The following is a 20788-nucleotide window of genomic DNA, read 5'->3' as shown; positions in this document are numbered from 1 at the left end:
TCCCTGGCTTCTGGGGAACCCAAAGTAGGAAAGGGATCATCTCAGAAGGCTGCCAAACAGGCTGAACAGGACTGAGACAACAAAATCAGCCTTGGGCAAGCAACATAAAATGGTATTCTAAGGGAAAGTGGCAAATAAAAAAAAAAAAAAGTACGACTTGGAAGTCATAAAGCTAAGATCAGTAGAAAAAAGCAGAAAGCACAACCAAAGGATGTTCCCCCACAACGTGTAAATGAGAAAGGGAATTAAAAAACGAGACTTGACGATAACACAGAGCACTGGAACCAGAGCACTGGCCAGCCCCTGGCCCAGAGAGCATGAAGTGAGGTGCAGCAAGCTGCCGGTCTGAGGCTCTGCAGGTGGGGATGGCCCCAGAACCTTCCTACCGCCTCTCACCTGCATCCCCTTCCCTGCTTTCTCCCTTCTTCTCGCTCATTCTTGGCCTGCAGTGGTTCTTTAGGACCAGGCTCTGGGTCTGGAGTAAGTTTGAGAATAAGATGTGTAAGGGCTGGAGAGGAGGGTCTCCTGTGGCAGGGGCTTCAGAAAGGACCAGTGAAAGGCAGAGAGGCAGAGAGAGAACTGAGTTCAGAGACACTGTGCCTGGACAAGTGCCACAGAAAATGAGCCAAGCCTGCTATGGCAGTCCTCACTGTCTTCCATTTTCCGGAACCAAGATGCCCCAAGATGCCAAACGAGTCCACACCCCTATATAAAGCAGGACAGGTTTTCCCAATGCTGAGCAACTCTTTGCTGGGTCCCACACCTGAAGGAACAGCCATGCCTGGTCTACGTTTCGCTCCTACCGGAGACAAAGAATCCACAGAGGCACCATGTGGGAACCCTGAACAAAGATGGCGGACCTCTAGGAACGGAGGCACCGTCTGGGCTGGGATGGCAGCAAATCCCATGGTGTTGAATACCACCGAGGAGCCTGAGGCCAGCAAGTCCCCAAACGTCTCCTAACCACTGTCCTCGGGTGCACCTTCACCTGCTAAACCCAAGCTCTGGGTGACGCAGATTTGCCTCTCTCTCACCAAGAGCACGACCGTCCTCTGATGACGTCCCCCTCCTGTTCTCAAACGCCTTCTGCGTTTGCCAGGAATCTATCTCACAGCAGGTGACAACGATAACAACAATAATGAAAAGGAGACCAAAGGGCCACTTCAGTCGTATCTCACAATATTCCAGGGTGGCATAGACACTGTCCACTGTGTAACCCTGACCTTCAGTTTCTTGTTCTGTAAAATGAAGACGCTCGCTGAAAAAGATGAGGTCATCAGGGAGGCGCCTGCGTGGCTCAATTGGTTGAGCATCCAACTCTTGATTTCAGCTCAGGTCATGACCACAGGGTCATGGGATTGAGCCCTGCGTTGGGTTCTGTGCTGAACGTGACGCCTGCCTGAGATTCTCTCTCTCTTCTTGTGCCCCATCCCCTGCTCGTGGTCTCGCTGTCTCTCAAAAATAAATAAAACGAGCAAAAATTTTTTTAAAAAAGATGAGGTCATCAGGATGGGCCCTAATCCAATATGACCAGGGTCTTTATAAGAGGAGGAGAGACAGAGTGGAGAGGAGAGGACACGAAAACACACAGGAAGATGCCTTGTGATGACGGAGGCAGACATCAGACCGATGCATCTGCAAGGATCACCGACAAGGTCACGCGCTATGAGAAAGATACGGAAAATTTTCCCCTAGAGCCTTCAGGGGGAGCGTGGCCCCAACAGACTGAATTCAGACTTCTGGCCTCCAGAATTGTGAGGCCATAAATATCTGTTGTTTTAAACCCTAGGTACTTAGTTAACAGCGGCCCTAGGAAAAGTTTATGGGGCTAGACTTAATTCCTTTCCACCTAAAGGTGCCCGAGAGCGTGAGAAGCAGGTTTTTCAAGAGAGCCTGGAGATCACAGCGCACTTCCTTCAACAACTGATGAAGGCAATTAATCAATTTCAGGGTAGGAAATCTATTGGCAGTGCAGTGAATGCATTGACCATTTCACTTATTATTATTTGGGGATGTACAAATGGAAAAGCAGTGCCACGATAATTTCGCGCTCCACTCTCAGGATACTTTTCTGCTAACCCTCAAATTTCCGTACAGGAAACAGGAGCTTTTCGTGTGTCTGAATTTTCCCTCCGTGGGAACTTTAGCTAATAAAGCTCTTGGTGCAGCATACACACGAGCTCCCCGGGGGTCCCTTTCTGCTGCTCCTGGAAGTTTTCTCTCCTCTCTTAAAAAACAAGGATATTGAATCGTTAAAATGTTCAAAGTTCTGAAAGGAGGATAAACCGCTCAGGTCTGAATTGATTAAGAACGTGTAAAAATACACAAGACAGGACTTCAAATCCAAACCAAGTGCATTTGCCTCATGCACATCCAATGTGATTTATGTCAAACTTCTCTCCCTCGGTCACAGGCGTAGCATGAGGCTCAACTCTGCAATTTCCACTGCCTGCCCTTCTTTCTGGCTCACAGCTCCTTCTGGAAAAGGGCTCGGACCTTGGGCTCTTTTTCAAACCTGGGCTTTTTTGATGGTTCGAAGTGATTTCTCCTCAAGGGCATACGGAAAGGAAGATTATGCCAGGAAGGAAATAAACAGAGTGCTCTGAGCACAGCACAGGGTGACCGGGATGTGACTGGCTGGTGGCCGTATCTTCCAGGGGTGGCACTCACCTGACAGACAGATACACGGCAGACGGATGAGCTCGTCTCCATGCACACAAACTTCTGTACCGTAATCCCAGAGGCAGATCGTCCTTTTATATGCGAGAAGAAAGTCACCTAAAAAAGTTTCCCTTAAATTGGAATAGTATTTGTTCTGATCTGTACCATCAAAAAGCCTGTATCACGAAGACAGTCACAGTGGGGAGGACCTAAGATTCTTTTTACGTGGAGGACACTCGAGCCTCAATCGTCTTTTCAGCTGATAATCTCAAATAAGTGTTCAACATATTTTTATTTTTTTTTATGTTTAATGTAAAGACAGTATGAATGATATGCCTTGTATCCATTAGCATATAGATCTTAGACTTGACATAATTTATGTGAGAAATTATGGCAAGAAAAACCAGCATAGAAGTGCCGTGAAAGAGGAAAGTCCAGAAAGGCATTCCAAGTCCCAGCAGGGAGAGACTGGGCATCATGTAAATCACGGTCATCCAGAAAAGTATCTGGGAAATGACACCAGTTCGGAAGCCAGAGATGCAAAGGGGCCCGGACAAAGACACCCAGAGAATGGCCTGCGTTAAAGCACAGCCAGGGACTTGCGTTACCCAGCAAGGACACGGAGGGCCGCTCGGGGGCCATGAGGGATTGCCTCTCCTTACAAATCTCAAGGGTGAGAGAACCAAATAAACGCGCTGTTCAGATGAGGGCGCAGAGAAATGAGAACGTGGTGCGCTGCTTGTGGGAATGCAACATGGTGAAACCACTGTGGAAACCAGCTTGGAGGGTCCTCACCGACTTCAAATAGAATGGTCATATCCAGCAGTTACACTCCTGGGTTATGTCCCCCCAAAAAACGCAAACCAGGACATCCCAGAGATATGGGCACACCCGCGATCATGGCGGCATTCTTCACAATAGAAACTCAAGGAGCCATCGATGGATGAATCGGTATCTTAGAACTGATAACAGAACACCCCAGACTGCATGCCTTACGAACAACAGAAATTTAACTGCTCACAGTTCTGGGGGCCGGAAGTCTGAGACCGGCGTGCCCGCATGGTCGGGTGAGAGCCCTTTTCTGGGCTGCACGCTTTCCGTCCTCCCCAAATGGAAGAGGGCGGGGATTTCTCTGAGCCTCTTTTATGAGATGCTGTCCCTTTCAAGAGGGTTCCACCCGCATGACCTAAGTACCTCCAGAAGGTCCCACCTATTAATACCATCAATACTTTGGGGGGGGGATCGGGTTACAGCAGATGAATGTTAATGGGACACAAACATTCAGACCATAGCGATCGATGAAATACAGTGTACCAATACGATGGAATATTATGCAGCCTTTAAAAAGGAGAGGCACCTGGGTGGCTCAGTCAGTTAAGCGTCTTTTGATTCAGGCTCAGGTCACGATAACCGTTCATGGGCTCAAGCCCCACATCGGGCTCTGTGCTAACAGTGCGGAGCCTGCTTGGGACTCTGTCTCTCCCTCTCTCCCTGCCCTTCCCCTGCTCGCTCGTTTTTTTCCTCTCTCTCTCAAACTAAGTAAGAAACACTAAGAAAAATTCCTCAAAAAGAAGGAAATCCTGTCACATGCCATACGTTGGGGGACTCGCAAGGACATCACGCGACGTGAAATAAGCCAGTCGCCCAAGGCCAGACACCGTATGATCCCGCTTACCGGAAGGATCTAGAAACATAGAATCAGATAGCAAAATCATAGAAACAGATAGTAAAAAGCTGGTGGCCAAGAGCTGGGGGGGAGAGGTGGGAAAGGAAATTTGTGTTCCCCGGGTTCAGACCTTCCATCCTGCAAGATGGAATACTTCTAGAGGCGTGTCGCACAATACGAACATACTACGCCCCACTGAACTGTATACCTAAAAATGGCTGAAGTGGTGAATTTAATGTTCTGTGCTTTTGACCACAATACAAAAAAAAAAAAAAAAAAACTCTATTTGGGATTTTCTTTCTTTTTTTTAGTTGTTTCAACGCCTAGTATCGAATTGTACAGCAATACGTGCACGTGGTTTAAAAGTAACAATTACTGTGTATTTTTAGCCTCCAGCCCTTTACCTGGAGTGAGTGTTCAGCTTGGGGACTTTAAATAGGAGCACCTTGCTTTATTTTTTTTTTATATATTTTTAACGTTTTATTTATTTTTGAGAGATAGCAACAGAGTGCGAGTGGGGAAGGGACAGAGAGAGAGAGAGACAGAGAGAGAGAGAGAGACAGAATCAGAGGCAGGCTCCAGGCTCCGAGCAAGCAGTCAGCACAGAGCCCAACGTGGGGCTCGAACCCAGGAACTGCTAGATCATGACCTGAGCGCAAGTTGGATGCTCAACCGACTGAGCCACCCAGGCTCAGTGCCCCTGGAGCACCCTGCTTTAAAATAATGTTTTCACGGGCACCTGGGTGGCTCAGTCGGTTCAGCGTCCGACTTCGGCTCAGGTCATGATCTCAGGGTCCGTGAGTTCGAGCCCCGCGTCGGGCTCTGTGCTGACAGCTCGGAGCCTGGAGCCTGCTTCCGATTCTGTGTCTTCCTCTCTCTCGGGCCCTCCCCCGCTTGTGCTCGGTTTCTCTCGCTCTCAAAAATAAATAAAAAGTTTAAAAGTAATAATGTTTCCTTGACTCATTATCAATAAATAGATTTACCTCACTCTTTTCAAAGGAACGCATTCTACGCAGTATTAGATTATTCCATAAAACGGAGGTATCGTAATTCATCTATGGGCTCAGTGACCAGTGGAGACCTGGGTGGAGACCGTTAGGACATGAGCACTGGTGTCACAGGACCTTTCCGTGCACCTCACCTGTCTCTGCGGCATTCATCCCCAGAAGTCAAGTTTCTTCTTGGTGTGGACCGTGTATTGAAGAGACTTAAAAGTACCTCTCTTTTTGGACCATCACCTTCAGAGGTCTGAATAACAGGAGCTTTAAACACTGTAATTTTATGGAAATCCCCTGCAAGGGTTTGTGAGAGCAAATACCTTTTCATGCACAGATAAGCCTCTCTGTTTCATTCTGTTTACTGTCTATTTATATCTTTACCCATTTTTATGTACGGGATGTTTAAAATCTTGCCCATTTATTTTTAAGAATGTTTTATAAATTAAGAAAACTTGGGGGCGCCTGGGAAGCTCAGTCGGTTAAGAGTCTGACTCTCGGTTTCAGCTCAGGTCACGATCTCACGGTTTGTGGGTTCGAGCCCCGCATCAGGCTCTGCGCTGACAGCTCGGAGCCTGGAGCCTGCTTGGGATTCTGTCTCTCTCTCTCTCTCTCTCTCTCTCTCAAAATAAAATTTAAAAAATTAAATAAATTCAGAAAATGTGTTCTTTGTCATATATATTTAAATTTCCCCCAATGTATGTTTGTCGTCTTCTGACAGCATTTTGTTTTTGCACATCGTTTTTAAATTAATCGAATTTATCACCCTTTTCTTTTGTAGCATCTGGGTTTCCATCTCACTTAGCATGCTCTTTCCAATAATTAGTACAACACATTTTCTAATTGCGTTTCATCCTTTCTCTGTGGCTGAGTTCTTCGAAATTGTATCTACTTTAGGTAATTAAGGCAGGGATCCAGCTTTATTTATTTTTTCCAGGTGGCTACCAACTTGTCCCAGTATCATCAATTGAATAATCCATTTGTTATCATTAATGTGAAATGCCACCTTTATTTCATGCTAATTCGAGAAGTATATTTATTCATGAACCCTATGTTTTTTCACTAATTTTTGCCTTAATATGCTAACATAAACAGCATTCATATTAAGTAGCTTCAAACAGCTAGATTTAAGCTTTATAAGGCATTTTCCTAGCTTACCAGGAATAATTACCTTTAATACTATTCTTATTACCAATTGCTGTGGCTCTTCCTGCATACAAACATTTTAAGATGAAATTTAGAAAAACCTCCTTTTACTTCAGGGTTAGTTGAAGATGAGTATACATCATGATTACACTATCAAGTCTGGATAGGACAGGGATTAACCCCACTTTTCTTTTACGCCTCTTAGTGATGCTTTCGATGTTTTTTGGAGCATTTCTTATCAATTTTATTGCCTGTGATTCTATTATAAATGAGGTCCACGGTTCCTTTATCTGTTAGCTAATTACTTGTAGGTATAAAGAGAAGTTAATTAATTTTGGAAATTACTTTCGTAAGGAGGTACACCGCGGAGTTATTTTTTTTTTTTATTTTTTTCCTCGGGAGATTTTCTCATGTTCTCAAAGAGCGTATAATGATAATTTACCTCCAGTTCTAATTTTTGTGCTCCTTCTATTATTTCCTTCTCTACCTGAATGTACTTGATAACTTGAGAATGTGAGGATGGAGACTTAGAAAGGGCTTCACACATTTATCTTGTAAGGTCATATGGAATAAACGTTTTTTAAAAGCCCTCTATAGCCTCAAAAGCAAGGGAAACCCCAAATTGATTCTCTCTGGGACTAAGTTCTGAAATAAGGCAAAAGTAGAAGTCTAGGACTTTATCCAGAGATGAACAAAAAATAAGGGGAAAGACTACTTTCTAGGAGAGCAATCCAACCCGTTCGTGAAGACAAGTCACCCATAGGAATCCTCATCACCCATGTGATTCCGCATCACAGAAATGTTGCAAAGCACTGATCTATTTCAGATTGGTGAACAGGCACCTATTTTACATCAGTGTCAATACTATTTCCTACTTAATACTGTGCAATAAATGATACTGGAATAACGAGGTAGCCATTTGAAAAAAATAAATGAAGCCATATCCCTACCTCACACCTTCAACAGACAGAAAATGAACTAAACCAGGGACCGAGCAGCCTGGAGGCCAGGGTCAAATGCAGCTGCTTGCGTGTTTGTGTAAATAAAGTTTTATTAGAACACAGCCACACCTGTTCATTTACCTAACGCCTGTGGCTGTTGTCACACAACGGAAGAGTTAAGTAGCCACGACAGCGACTGTACGGTCTACAACGCTGAAAATATTTGCCACCTGTCCCTTTACGGAAAGAGTCTGCAGACCCCTGGTCTACCCCGCTGTTTCCTTCAGTCTGAGGCCTTTAAACATATTTGGAGGACATCCAGCTTCTCAACTGATGCCCCGATGTTCTCGGAAAGTATGAGGATTGCGAATCAGAAATTCTCATCATCTCAGAGTTTTGAGACCCCGTCTGGCACGAAGCTACTTTTGAATCTTTTATGCCAAAATGACAGGCCCAGGAAATCCTCCACAGAGAGACCAAAGTGCACACCACACTTCCGCATCTGTGTAACTACAGCATGTGTGCAAGCTGCAGAATGTGTAGAGTTGACTGCCACTGCAAAGGAGACCAAGCGTTAGTACATCCTCTGAATCTGAGCTGCCCGAGTTGCAACAGGAGATCCTGATGGAAATGCTCCCTGAACTCCCCTGCTTCCCTCCCCTCACCCCCCGCCCCCGGGGACGTGGCTCAGCACCATTTCCTTTCAATGACCGTGCTGCTGGAGAAGCTTTTTTGCTAAGAATTTAATTTTTCCGCCATGCGCCTTTCTTGCGTAAGACAAAAAAGAGCACTTTTGCGCTCTTTCAATGAATAAATAATCCTGCTTTTCAAGCTATCTCCCCCATGACTCTGCCGTACTCCACTCACATTACGGTTTACAATGCACCTTTTTCATAAAGTCTATCCTAATTTCCACGGGTTGCTACACACAACCGCTTGGTTACATGCAGAGTAAAGGTGCAATTTGTAACATGTCTCCGGATTTCCTATTTGTCTTGTTACATATTTAAGATTCTACTTCCCTCCCTCCCAAGGTGACAACGTGTGGCAATTCTAATAAGCCCAAACATTACTTGTACCAAGGGGTGAAGTAGGTACAAAGGATACAGAGATAAACAAGCCTTACTCCCTGACTCCAGAACTGATGTGAAATAGGCACGAGATGGGTAAATGTAGTCGAAGAGAGGAATATGTGAGAAATGAAAAAGAAGGGAGCGTCTAAGCAATTTCCGTACACAGTGAAGCTTTTCCGGTTGCGGAAGGTTGTCGGTGACAGAGAAGGAAGGATATTCTGCACAGAGAGCAGGGAGCTCGGACAAAAAGCAGTTGTTACAGGACACCCCGCCTCTGGGGAGCCCTTGGTTACTTTGCGCTTCAAGCTCAGAAGGCTCATTCGCTTCTCTGCCTCAACCTTTCCAGCTGCTCGGAGAGTTTTCCGCAGATCGAATCCAGCATTTATCTTCATTGTCACTGACCCCCGCAGTTAAGGGCAGACGGGACCACCTTAGGTTCAACAGGACATCATCCTCGTACAACCTCGTGGGGAAGCAATGTTAAACTTCTTACACTCAGATGTGGCACCAAAAGCCTCCCGCTGCGGAAGCAGCATCACATGGTTGGCTAAGGTTTCGAGATGCGTTGACTACCCATCTGGCGGAGGTCTATTGAGAACAGCAACTTTTCCTTAATTCAATCCAACGGCCCTTTACTGAGACACCATAATAGGCCTGGGCCTCTGGGGAGATCAATCCCTGACCTAATGGCTCTCAGCGCCCAGGAGGGGGAGCCACGCATAGGAAATCCGATTGTGGCCCACGGTGGTAAGCACAATCAGCAAAGTACGGTCCGTACAAAGTCACTGCCGTGGTGGCCAATATGCTGAACGTGAGGAGGTGGCTGGTTAAGAAGGAGACAGCCACGTCCCCCACACGGCTGAGGATGGAGGTGATCGATAACAGAATCGCTGAAACGTTACTCCTGTTCCTTGTGCTGAAAGCCAATCGGTCTCAGAGCCGAACTTGGCAGTAGTGGGCACGGCTGCGGTTGGCCGGGGCCTCACGTCGGACCCTGCAGACCTGCAGACCCTTTCTGCAACATCCCGTGTGATGTGAGGCTTGGACTTGTTGAGTCATGAACTCCATGATAAATGTATTAACCTAGACCTGAGATAAACCAACACGTATTTAAATGACTGAATTAATATGAGCCTCGGTCAGGTGAATTTCCACTTCTGCTCCCAACAAAGCTTCCCATATAGCAGTGTTCACCTCCCTGCACATGAAACACTCTTCCTTATTTCTGATTCAAGTCGTTCCTACGATAATTTGACGCGGTTCTTATCCCTCTCTATTCTGAAATCACATATGGGTCACATGATCTTTCTTTTTATACCAAGCAGTCACGGTTCTTTATTTTTTATTATTTTTTTTTATTTATGCAATATGTCAAACATACCCATACCCAAATGTACCTGTGATCCGGACTTAACAGGGTGAATATTTTGTTATCTGTACCTAAGCTCCTTCCCCCCAACAGATAAACCACTGCAGATATAATGAACACCCCCTCATGCCATCTGTCTTGCTTCCAATATTTCCCTGTCATTTCTCCTACCCTAAATCCTTGGGGTCACCTCTGTCGCTCTTGTAGAGCACTGTAAGGTTGTCGTGTCTTTCAATACAATATTAATTAGCCTCACTAATTAGTCTACATTTTTCTACTTGGCTTAGGTTATAAATTACCGAAAGTAGACTAAAGTTTCAAATGGTTGGCTGTTTCGATTTTATTTTCAGCTGTGGACCTACTGATACACATTTTTTCAAGGAAAAAGGAATCTATTCAATAGAATTAGTTATACTAGATCCTATGTTTATATGAAATAATTTCTTTTATTTTTTTTTTCAAATACAGTTTACCAGTCTGTTCTTAGAAGAATTCCTTTTTCACACAAACGTCCTGCATAGGGAAGAAACAGACACTTGAATTGTAAGTTGTCAATGCATTCAGAGTAACAACCCAGTCTTGAGTTCCCACGGGACCTAACCGTTGAATTTGAGTTCTGATGAGTTCAAAACGAAAAGAATGAAGTCCTAATTAATGCAAAATGTACAGATTCAAGAAATAATATAGTTCTCAAAGACGGAACTAACTTTAAGCACTTGGTTGTTACTCGTCAATAAAAGCAACGAGAAGACACTCTGGGCTTGTGTCCCACGAGGTTGGTGACAGCTGGGGAGAAAGAGGGTGTTCTCTAGCCACAGGACAACAGAGCGAGGTTCCTACAGGGAGGATCGCCTGATCAGGCTGACACTGCGTGGGACACCTGCGTCCTCCAGCAGGGGCATGACCCCCTGTGAGCCAGGCATGTACAGACGTCCTTGGTCATCTCAGTCAGCACTTCTGGGATCCCCTGAGAATCTTCTTTAAACGCAGATTCGGATTTAGTAGGCCAGATCCAGCCCCCCTGAGATTCCATTTTCTATCGAGATCCCAGGTGATACCGATGGTCTGTGCACCACAGGTGGAGATGTGGGACCTAGAGTCATCTGGGCCCTCTCTCTTGTAGAGAAGGAGAGGACAGAAGAAAGATGTGATGATAAGGAGAGAAAAGCAGAGAGAGATATAAGAAAGGCAAGGCTCAAGGAGAGAGAGACGAAGGACAGGAAATTTGATAACACGGCCGTCCCATGAGGGTGGCCACTAGGTCCTTACATGGCTCCACCCACCGTCCAGGGCCTTCAGTCCCTAGTGCGGGACAGATGGAGCCGGCTGGTGGCATGGGCTCTTCCGACGACCACAGACACGCGTTCCCCGACGGCCCCTCGGCAGAGCCAGGCAAGTCACAGCGCGTCCACAGACTTCTGAACCCGCCCTTCTGTACAGGGAAATAAATGCCAGGAGCGAACCCAGGGAAGGCGAGGGGCAGGGAAGGCTCTCGGGTACAGCCAAGACAGAGACCACCGAACCCCCTCCTTACAGTGTGGCTGCACTCTCAAATCACCTGGACCGGTTCGAATCACAAGGCTGGCCCGTTCCCAAGACCCTAATGATGAGAGCGGCTCACTGTGCCTAACGTTTGTGCAAACGGTGTAGTTTATACTCAATACCGTCATCCTTGTAGGGGGTCTCACAAGGCAGAGGGTGCCTATGCGACCAGCCCCCCAAAAATACCCCAGCTGTTGAGCGTCTAATGAGTTTCCACGGTTGCAACACCTCACGCAGATTGCCAGAACTTTCTTGAGGAGGAATGAAGCATGTTCTATGGGTGTCCACGTGGAGAGGACTCGTGGGGGCTTATGACTGGTTTGCCACGAGCTGCGCCCCAAGCACCTTCCTTCTCTCCTGATTTTGCTTTGTGTCCTCTCAACATCAGTTTTAGGACTACACACTGGTCCCGTGAGTCCCCCCGCCCCCCCAGTGAGTCGCACAACCTGAGGGGGGTCATCGGGATCTCCCCAGCCCTTCCCACCCCCTACACAGAGGACCCAGCCGGTTACACCCCAACTTCAGACCTGCAGAAACCGTGACGTCACAGCTCTGCCTTGCATCGGGCCGCAAAGGGCACGGTAACTTCTTACACTGGCAGCACGGAACCAAGAAAACGGCAAAGTGTCGCTAATGAAGAGTGTAAACTTTTCAAGGGAATTTTGTTTAGACTCTCAAATTCACTCTCCAATTAAGGTCAGCGATCCGTAATGAAAACCACACCCTGACGGAGGGGTCGAGCCTCCGTTGTCATTAAGAGCCGCTGACTCTACGTGAGAGGGCCAGAGAGCAGCCAAGTCGGCCTCCTCTTTTTCCAGAAACTGTACATATGATCTCGTACTTATCGCCTCGTGGGGCGTCCCGCTGTCAGAGTCAACTGTATAGAGAGTCGGGCCCGGAGCAGGAAACGAATCCACTTAAGCCGCGGTGACGGACCAAAAGAAGGCAAGGATGAGCCACCTTTCCTAACGGAGATCAAGACACAGAAGAAACCTTTGCAGTGGAGCGTCAGAGACCCCTGCGCTGAGACGAAGGGCTTTCGAGCACAGCAGTCACTCGAGAGCGACTTCCTCACGGAAGGGAGACCCCACGCACACACGCACACACGCATCTAGCGAATGCGTCCCAGCTTTCTGCCGGGGGCCAGGCACCGTGAAGTTCTGGGGACGCAGAGGAGGAAGGCAGGTCTTTAGCTCCCCAGGACGGGGAGTGCCAGATGGTGACGCTTGGAGATGGTTTCCCCCGAGCTGCTGAGCCGAAACACAGGAACTGTCACAATTTCTCAGCCATGTATCAGAGTGGGATGGGGGTAAAAAACATGAGCCGTAGTTAACGCGACTAAGAACGGGCGTGCACTAAACTCTACACCTGAAACCAGTTTTATCGTATATGTTAACTAACTAGAATGTAAATAAAAATTTGACATCAGCGGCGCCGGGGTGGCTCGCTCGGTTACGCGTCCAACTCTTGATTTCCGCTCAGGTCTTGACCTCACGTTCGGGAGTTGGAGCCCTGTATCAGGTTCTGCGCTAACAGTGTGGAGCCTGCTTGGTATTCTCATTCTCTCTCTCTCTCTCTCTCTGCCCCTCCCGTGCGTGCTCTCTCTCTCTCTCTCTCAAAACAAATAAATAAACTTTAAAAACTTGAAATAAAAACTAAGCATGCACTCTCAGTTTCCTGATTTCCAAAACCAAGACTTAATTTTGAATAAAAGTTCTCTATATAAGTAGATGCTTCGTTAAGCTTTAACTGTTACTCGTTCTTCTTTTTTGTAAGAGAGAGAAAGCGGGGATGAGGGCAGAGGGAGGGACAGAGAGGGAGAGGGAGAGACAGAGAGAGAGGGAGAGAGAATCCTAAGCAGACTCCCACCCTCAGCACAGACCCCGACACAGGGCTCAATCCCACAACCCTGGGATCATGACCTGAGCTGAAAACAAGTCAGATGCTCAACCAGCGGAGCCAACCCAGGCGCCCCTGACTGTCACTCATTCTTAATTAATGTTTATCTTAACCCTGCTTTGGACCTGCTGTTCTAAGAATTAACTCGACGTCAATATCCACTTCTGATCACACACTTGGCAACTGCTGGTTTGGGAAGTCAGCCAGCCCTGAAACCCCAAATCCTCTCCTAGTCTGTTTTACCTCCTATTAAGACACCTGGCCAGTTATTCTTAATTCAATTTACATCAGCATTTATTGGTGAACTAGCAAGAGGTCCAGAGATAGAAAACTAAATAGGCCATGATCTATGAAGTTATCCTGAGTAACAGAGTTCTAAGGAAGTGCAAATGGGGGCAATTTAGGGACAAATGAGGGGAATATTGTCATTGTGTTGTTTGTCAGTGTTAGAGGTAAGTCACGTGCTAACAAGTGGCCACTTCCTGGCTGATGTTTTTCCTCCTACCACGATGAGAAAAATTTTTTAAGCATTTCATAATATGCAGGGCTCCTGGGTGGCTCAGTCGGTTAAGGGACCGACTTCGGCTCAGGTCATGATCTCACGGTTCGTGGGTTCCAGCCCCGCGTGGAGCCCCAAGTTGGGCTCTGTGCACTGACAGCCTGAAGCCTGCTTCGGATCCTCTGTCTCCCTCTCTCTCCGCCCCTCCCCTGCTTACACACGTACTAGCTCTCGCTCTCTCTCAAAAATAAACATTAGAGGGGCACCTGGGTGGCTTGGTTAAATGTCCGACTTCAGCTCAGGTCATGATCTCACAATTCATTGGTTCGAGCCCCACACTGGGCTCTGTGCTGACACCTCAGAGCCTGGAGCCTGCTTCAGATTCTGTGTCTCCCCCTCTCTCTCTGCCCCTCCCCCCCCATCATGCTCTGTCTCTCTCTCTCTCTCTCTCTCAAAAAAGTGAATAAACATCAAATTTTTTTTTAAAAAATAAACATTTAAAAGATATATTTTTTTACAAAGTTACATAATATCCTTAGCCTAAATTAAATGGAAACTAAGCTGTATATTTTTTATTGTGGGTAAATAGTCACGATATAAAATTTACCACTTTGGCCACTTTTAAGTGTGCATTTCTCTGGCATTAACATTCGCACTGTTGTGCACCCGTCCCCACCGTGCATCTCCAGAACTTTTCATCTTCTCAACTGAAACTCTGTCCCCACTCCACGCTGACTCTCCATTCCTCTGTTCCCCTAGCCCCTGGCAAGCATCTAAACTGCATTTTTAGTAACAAGAAAAGAGTAAGTCCTTCTCCACCTGACACATCTCCCGTAGGCCACACACCCCCCATCAGCCACCCCACCAGCCAAGTGCAAACACTGTGCACACAGAGCTTCTCATTCAGGGCAGACTGTGATTTAAAAACACAAATGCTGGGGCGCCTGGGTGGCTCAGTCGGTTAAGCGTCCGACTTCGGCTCAGGTCACAATCTCGCGGTATGTGAGTTCGAGCCCCGCGTCGGGCTCTGTGCTGACAGCTCGGAGCATGGAGCCTGCTTCGGATCCTGTGTCTCCCTCTCTCTGACCCTCCCCCGTTCATGCTCTGTCTCTCTCTGTCTCAAAAATAAATAAACGTTAAAAAAAACCCACAAATGCTAATTAGATAATAAATTTCACATAGTGTCATAGCCAAAAAGTCAGGCAAGGGGCTCCTGGCTGGCTCAGTCAGCTGAGCGTCCGACTCTTGATCTCGGCTCAGGTCATGATCTCACGGTTTGTGAAACTGAGCCCCAGACTGGGCTCTGCACTGACAGCACACAGCCTGCTTGAGACTCTCTCTCTCTCTCCCCCTCCCTCCCTCCCTCTCCGCTCATGCATGCACACACACCCTCTCTCTTAAAATGAATATTTAAATATTTTTTTAAAAGGCAGGCAAAATTTAATTCTTCCAAAAGAAACACGATACGTAATCAGAGGTCGAAACTATGTCACGGATGCAAAATAATCACGATTCCAAAGAATCCCAGAGATCTAGCTCCCATGAATTACAAGGGGCCACCCAAGTACACAATTTCCTATTGGAGCCGGATTTGTGTCCCCCAACATGCCGTCCATAGGGAGACTCTCCATTACACCTATTTTTAAACGTTTGGGGTTTTCCAGAAATCTCACTTAATCGGAGGACACAGAAGAATGAATTTACTTAATTGAACAACACCAAGGCAACACCAGCCGCTGGGTTCTGGAACAAAAAATATAGTAGGTTGTGTATGTGGCTTTATTCCTTAGATTTCACACTATGTTAAGGAATCATGGGAAGACATTTTCAATAGTTCACTACATTACAAAATTGTTTTACTTATTTCATAAATTATACATGGGCAGCACATTTTAAAATGCCACATGTGTCTTACAGTCGCTTGGAAACACTTTTCGAGTAATTTAGGAGGCTCCATTCTATACTTGATCCGACAGATTTGCAGCAACAGGCAGTAATTGGCATAATTCATGCTCTGACAGACCCACTCGCAGGGAAGGAACATACCGAGATGCTTTCTTCTCGCCGATACAGCTTCCAGTTCCTCCCGCCATCACTGAACATAAGGACGTAGCTGGTCACCCAGTCGGAGCTCCCGTATCCTCCCTGGGTGGCCACAGCTGTGACCTCCATTCTCTCTCCGAGGTCAATCTGCAGCCACTGGTATTTATCTGACACGCGTGGAGACCAGCCACCAGCCCCTTTTAGTGGAAATAGAAACAGGAAAAACAAAACAGTAAGGGGAAAGAAATCTTTGAGATCTATCCTATCCTGTAAGAAGGGGATCATAAATAAAATTTATGAAAATCACAGTTTCAAATTCTGGAACGTATAACTGCTCTTAATCACACACACAGACTCAAAACCACGGGTTAAGTAAATAGATGAATCCTACATAAATTACTTTGGTTTCTGGCTCATGACCCCTAACTCCCCGGTGGTTCCCAATAAAGTGAAAGTGCTTAACGCAACAGGTGGACGGTTGAACCTGCCACGTCAACGCTCGGAAGGGTGTCTTTACTGGCCTTTATGTATGACCTACCCTTGGCTGGACCTAAAGGAAACTATTCAGACCATGGTAGAACGAGAGAGACTTAATTCTGGAATGCCAACGTGAGCAAGTACAGTATTACATATTGGGATAAGGAAAGGGGCGAGGGCACAGTCCTACACTCGATATGCTCACAGATTCACGCGAGAAACAGACGTTTCAAAGAACGATTTGAAATGCAGCGTGGCAGGGGGAGGAGGGGAAGGTTTCTCTGCACAGGGAGGGAGAGCCCTGAGAGGCAGCAGGGAGGTACAGGGAGAGCCCAGAGCGAGTGACAGGCAAGGGCTTTCTCAGGTTTCCAGACAACAGGTGCAGAACAGGAATCACGGCGCTCGGCTTTGTCCGGTGCCGAGGAGAAACAGAAAAAGTAGAACTACCCGAAGGCATACGGCTGACGTGTCTGGGTCTTCGAGATGCATTCCGGAATTCGTATTTTGCTACTTATCCATGTCTAGAAGACACGTGGGATGGAAACCATCCCTAATAGGGCAAAAGTGGTTTGTTTTTTATTTTGCCCCACTGTTCTGACACCTGACTTGAGGTCCTCATGATAAGGTCTAATGCGTTAGACAACAGTTACTATCTTCTCATCGGGAGCTCTGATTGACATCCACGCTCGGGATGCTAGAGCCACCAGGACCGGCTGTGTGTCAGGAGGGGCGTGACGTGGTCGCGTGGCACTCGGAGGGGAACAGAAGCGGGGCGCTTGCATCGGGGTGTGGGGGCATCACCAGGAGGTGAGCGCGTGCGCTTCTTCCCCGCGTCTTCCACGAGCAGCACTCGGTGTACAACCTTTTAGCAAAGTCTAAAGCTTCCAAGTTCTTTAGAGCCCAGATCCTTTCTAAGATCTGCCCGTTTTCCTGCCGTGAATCTTTGCTCAAATACTGCACATTTTCCTCTCGACGTACCACAGGCGCGATGCCTTCTCCTTGGACTCAGAATCCTAAATACGCTGCGATTTCGGTTGTTCTGCAATGCACTTCTGAACTTCTCATTCTGAAAGAATTCCCCATGGACAAAAGAGCCGCAAACGTGTACAGGGGATTCCTGTTTGCTTTTTACTCAATTTCCCCGACAGATAACACCTTACACCATCATGGTACTTGTATCAAAACTAAGAGATTTACAGGGGCATCCAGGCGGCTCTTGATTTTGGCTCAGGTCGTGATCTCAGGGTTCACGGGATCGAGCCCTGCATCGGGCTCTGGGCTGACAGTGCGGAGCCTGCTTGGGATTCTCTCGCTGTCCCTCTCTCTCTGTCCCTCCCCCACTCATGCTCGCTGTCTTTCAAAATAAACAAACATTAAAACTAAGATATCTACACGGGTACAACAGTAATTACAAGGATGAACTTTATCTTGGTTTCTCCAGTTTTCCCATTAGCTCCCTGTGTCTGCACCAGGATCCTATTTAGGGACCGTGTCCTCCAACCTGGGACAGTTTCTCAGTCTTCCCTCGTCTCGAATGACAGGCCTGGCTGTCATCCAGCACTCCTATAGCTCTACTGCTTTGTCCAAGGGTCCCACTAAGTTGAGAAATGGAAGTCCTTCCAGATTTCTACAAATTGTTTTTAAGTGTATTTATTCATTTTGAGAGAGAGATAGCGGGGTAATGGCAGAGAGAGACAGGGAGAGAGACAATCCCAATCTCTGTGTTAACAGTGTGGAGCCTGACTCGGGGCTCGAACCCATGAAGCATGAGATCATGACCTAGGCGGAAAATAAGAGCCTGATGCTTCACCGACTAAGCCACCCTCCTTCTGGATTCCAGCTGAGAACTAACTAACAGTCCTGGGGACACTACTCTGCCACTGTGGGTGGTTTTACGGTTGTCACAAAAATAAAGTTAAAACCTAGGGGTTGCCATTTAGCTGATCATCTTAACTTGGAGATGCCACGCTGGAAATTTTATACGAATCAGTTCAAGTCTTTAAGAAACTACATAACGTCCTGTCTCCCAGCTCAGGCTGGTTGGTATTAAAGTTCTAAAGAAGGTACTAACGATACCCTTTTTTGCATTTCGTGATCTTTCTGTGTCATTTTCCGTCTCCCTTGAAGCCAAGGAAATACCATTAGGACGGTACCGGAGAAAAGCACAGAGAGTAAACAGACGGGATGTTTCCAGCATGTTGCCCTGGCCCAGCCTCTCCCACATGCCAAGCGGCCTTCAACGCCTACCCGTTCCCTACAGGTAACAGACCCTGAACACTTCCGATGCTACCAGTATGCAAATTAAGCTATGTGATTAACTAGGTACTTGATAAAGGAACAGAGCTTGAGGACCCCCTGTGCCACGGGCAGTTCACTTTCAGCAGGGAACAGGGTCCCGGGTCGTCCCCAGATCGCTGCTGGGTAATGACTCGGGCTGCCGTGCATTCCTTCCTGTGTGCACCGTGCTAAAACTTACGTTTCCTTTAAGGATGCCGTACAGGGTCTTTTTCCCCCACCACCTGCCTCTGTCCCACCTCACGCCCTTGCGGAACAAAGCGTCCCAATTTGTACAACGGAAAACACATCCAGAGGGCCCAACTTTCACAGAACGAGGGTCCAGTGCCTGGATCGCCAAACAGCCTTCTCACTCCTAGGGAAAGTGTGGTAGGCGTGTGTTCGGCCCGGAGGGAGGACTCGGCCAGAGGAGGTGTTAAGCATCCGTGAGGATGTGTCATCAAAGCTCGGGCCCCCTTCCCACCCTCCACCCCCTCCAAGAAAATACCCCTGCGGTTTCACAGTTAGGCAGTGTGGGCTGCCTACCAATAACCAGACTGTATTTTATGTCGATCTATTGGAAGGTTCCTGTCTCTGGCTACTCCTGTGTGATTGCTTCCTGCCCCTCAGGTCAGCCCAGACACAGGCAGCGACAATTCCTCGGGGACAGGAAGGGTTGAACAGGAAACGCTCACTTGGGCCTTAATTACTCTGTCCACTAATCACGACAGTGACCGCCGCTCCCGGTGGCCACGGGGCACGCGCTCTCCTAACTGCTGGCTTTACGCAGAGAGGAACATCGCCGAGAGGCGAGAAGCAAAAGCTTGTGCCTTCTTCAAGTGTCAAAGAGTTCCAGAGCAGGGAGATACCCAAGGGAGCAAAGGTCAAGTGGGTTAACTTGACGTGACCACACCCACCCATCTTGAGGGCATCCAAACGCCGAGCAAGTAAGTGGTGAAGTTGAGACCACTGCCAAGGGAAGCTTCCCCCCAAGGTCATTATTCCATTGTCTCAAATGGGATCTCACCCAGTTGTGAGGGTCCTTAGCTCCCTGGCACACATCCTAATTCACAGAAGCTTTACTCGGAGTTCCGGGCGGGGCCCAGGGCGACAGGGAAGGGCACCAGAGTGTCTCCCTGGGAAAGAAGGGCCAGCACGCAGACACCCCCAGATCTCCCTACTCAGAGATCCTGGGGCTCGACACGCTGAAGCCCGTGTCACAACCCTGCCGACGTTGCTGAGGGTCTCAGCACATTTGCTGCAGCTCGGATTCCTTAGGAAGCAACCCCAGCTACCTACATGGGGCGTTTTGGGCTCCCAGGAAGGAGCCAGCACAGAAACCCCGCTCTGGGTCTGCCTAGGCGTGCTCCGATCCCCTTCTGGATCCCCTTCCCGAAGTGCTTCCTGCATTCCTGGGCAGGGGGGAGGGTGGGGGAGGTGGGGGGTGGCGAGTGGGGAGGGACGTTTCCCAAAAAGTGCATCCCTAAGGGGAAAGTCACACGCGGGTGCCTACTTGTGAACCAGATTGCTATACGCAGTGCAAAGGGAGCCTGTAATGGTTTTGTGAACAGACAAGTCCACAGTTAAATAAAAATAGGGGCGCGCTGGTCAGTTTGAGATTTGACTGCGAGGCCAGTGAACCATCCACGTGTGGCTCCCGGAAGCTCCCTGTGTGTGCTGCATCCCCGGGGAAAACTCTCGATGCCCTCTGGCACCGAGCGTGCGTTACCGCGGCTCCTTCTGCGAAAAATAAACAAAAACCTATCGAGACGGCCTGTCTCCTTTTGCTGGGCTCACGTATGTTCCTGACCGGGTTTTCCAGGAACGTATATCCTCGAGAAGCACTCAGATCTGAGTCGATGTGAGGCTTTTCAGTTCTTACTTGTTTGCAGCTCGGCACGGACAAGACTGTGAGGGGATTCTGCTCATTTCTCACCTGAGAAATAGAACAAGAATTGCCCGGCAAGCCTCGAAGCGTCTGAACATGTAATCGGTCCCTCATTTACGACCGAATAAAACGTGGGACGGAGCCTCCTCATATCCCGTGAAATCTCCATGTTTACGAGGAGTGGCAACTCTGGGACGTGTCCTAATTCCGTGAAGGCATCATTCCAGAGGCCCCCTGAGTTGTTCAGAACAGACAGGAGGGCAGTCAACCCTCGAGGCCAGCGGGAACAGCAGCACCTCCCTCTGCTGCGTCCAG

At 47.8% G+C, this 20788-nt stretch overlaps 1 protein-coding gene and 1 long non-coding RNA gene across 3 annotated transcripts in view; both read right to left on the bottom strand.

Moving 5' to 3' along the window:
• LOC145713007 (uncharacterized) overlaps positions 1-20788 on the bottom strand; it is a 445152-nt gene that overhangs the window by 305324 nt on the left and 119040 nt on the right. The gene's annotated exons all lie outside the window — the stretch shown is intronic.
• The window catches only part of LOC132663702 (contactin-associated protein-like 3), a 193680-nt gene that overhangs the window by 131740 nt on the left and 41152 nt on the right, over positions 1-20788 (bottom strand). For both annotated transcript variants that reach the window (XM_060610214.3, XM_060610215.3), the window contains one exon: positions 15838-16031. In XM_060610214.3, coding sequence (XP_060466197.1) covers positions 15838-16031 — 194 coding nt within the window. The remainder of the gene's footprint in view (positions 1-15837; positions 16032-20788) is intronic.

The sequence above is a fragment of the Panthera onca genome, chromosome D4 (assembly GCF_046562875.1).
Source record: "Panthera onca isolate mPanOnc1 chromosome D4, mPanOnc1 haplotype 2, whole genome shotgun sequence".
Taxonomy (NCBI): domain Eukaryota; kingdom Metazoa; phylum Chordata; class Mammalia; order Carnivora; family Felidae; genus Panthera; species Panthera onca.
The sequence above is the reverse complement of the archived record's forward strand: the minus strand, read 5'-3'. Positions and strand labels throughout refer to the sequence as shown.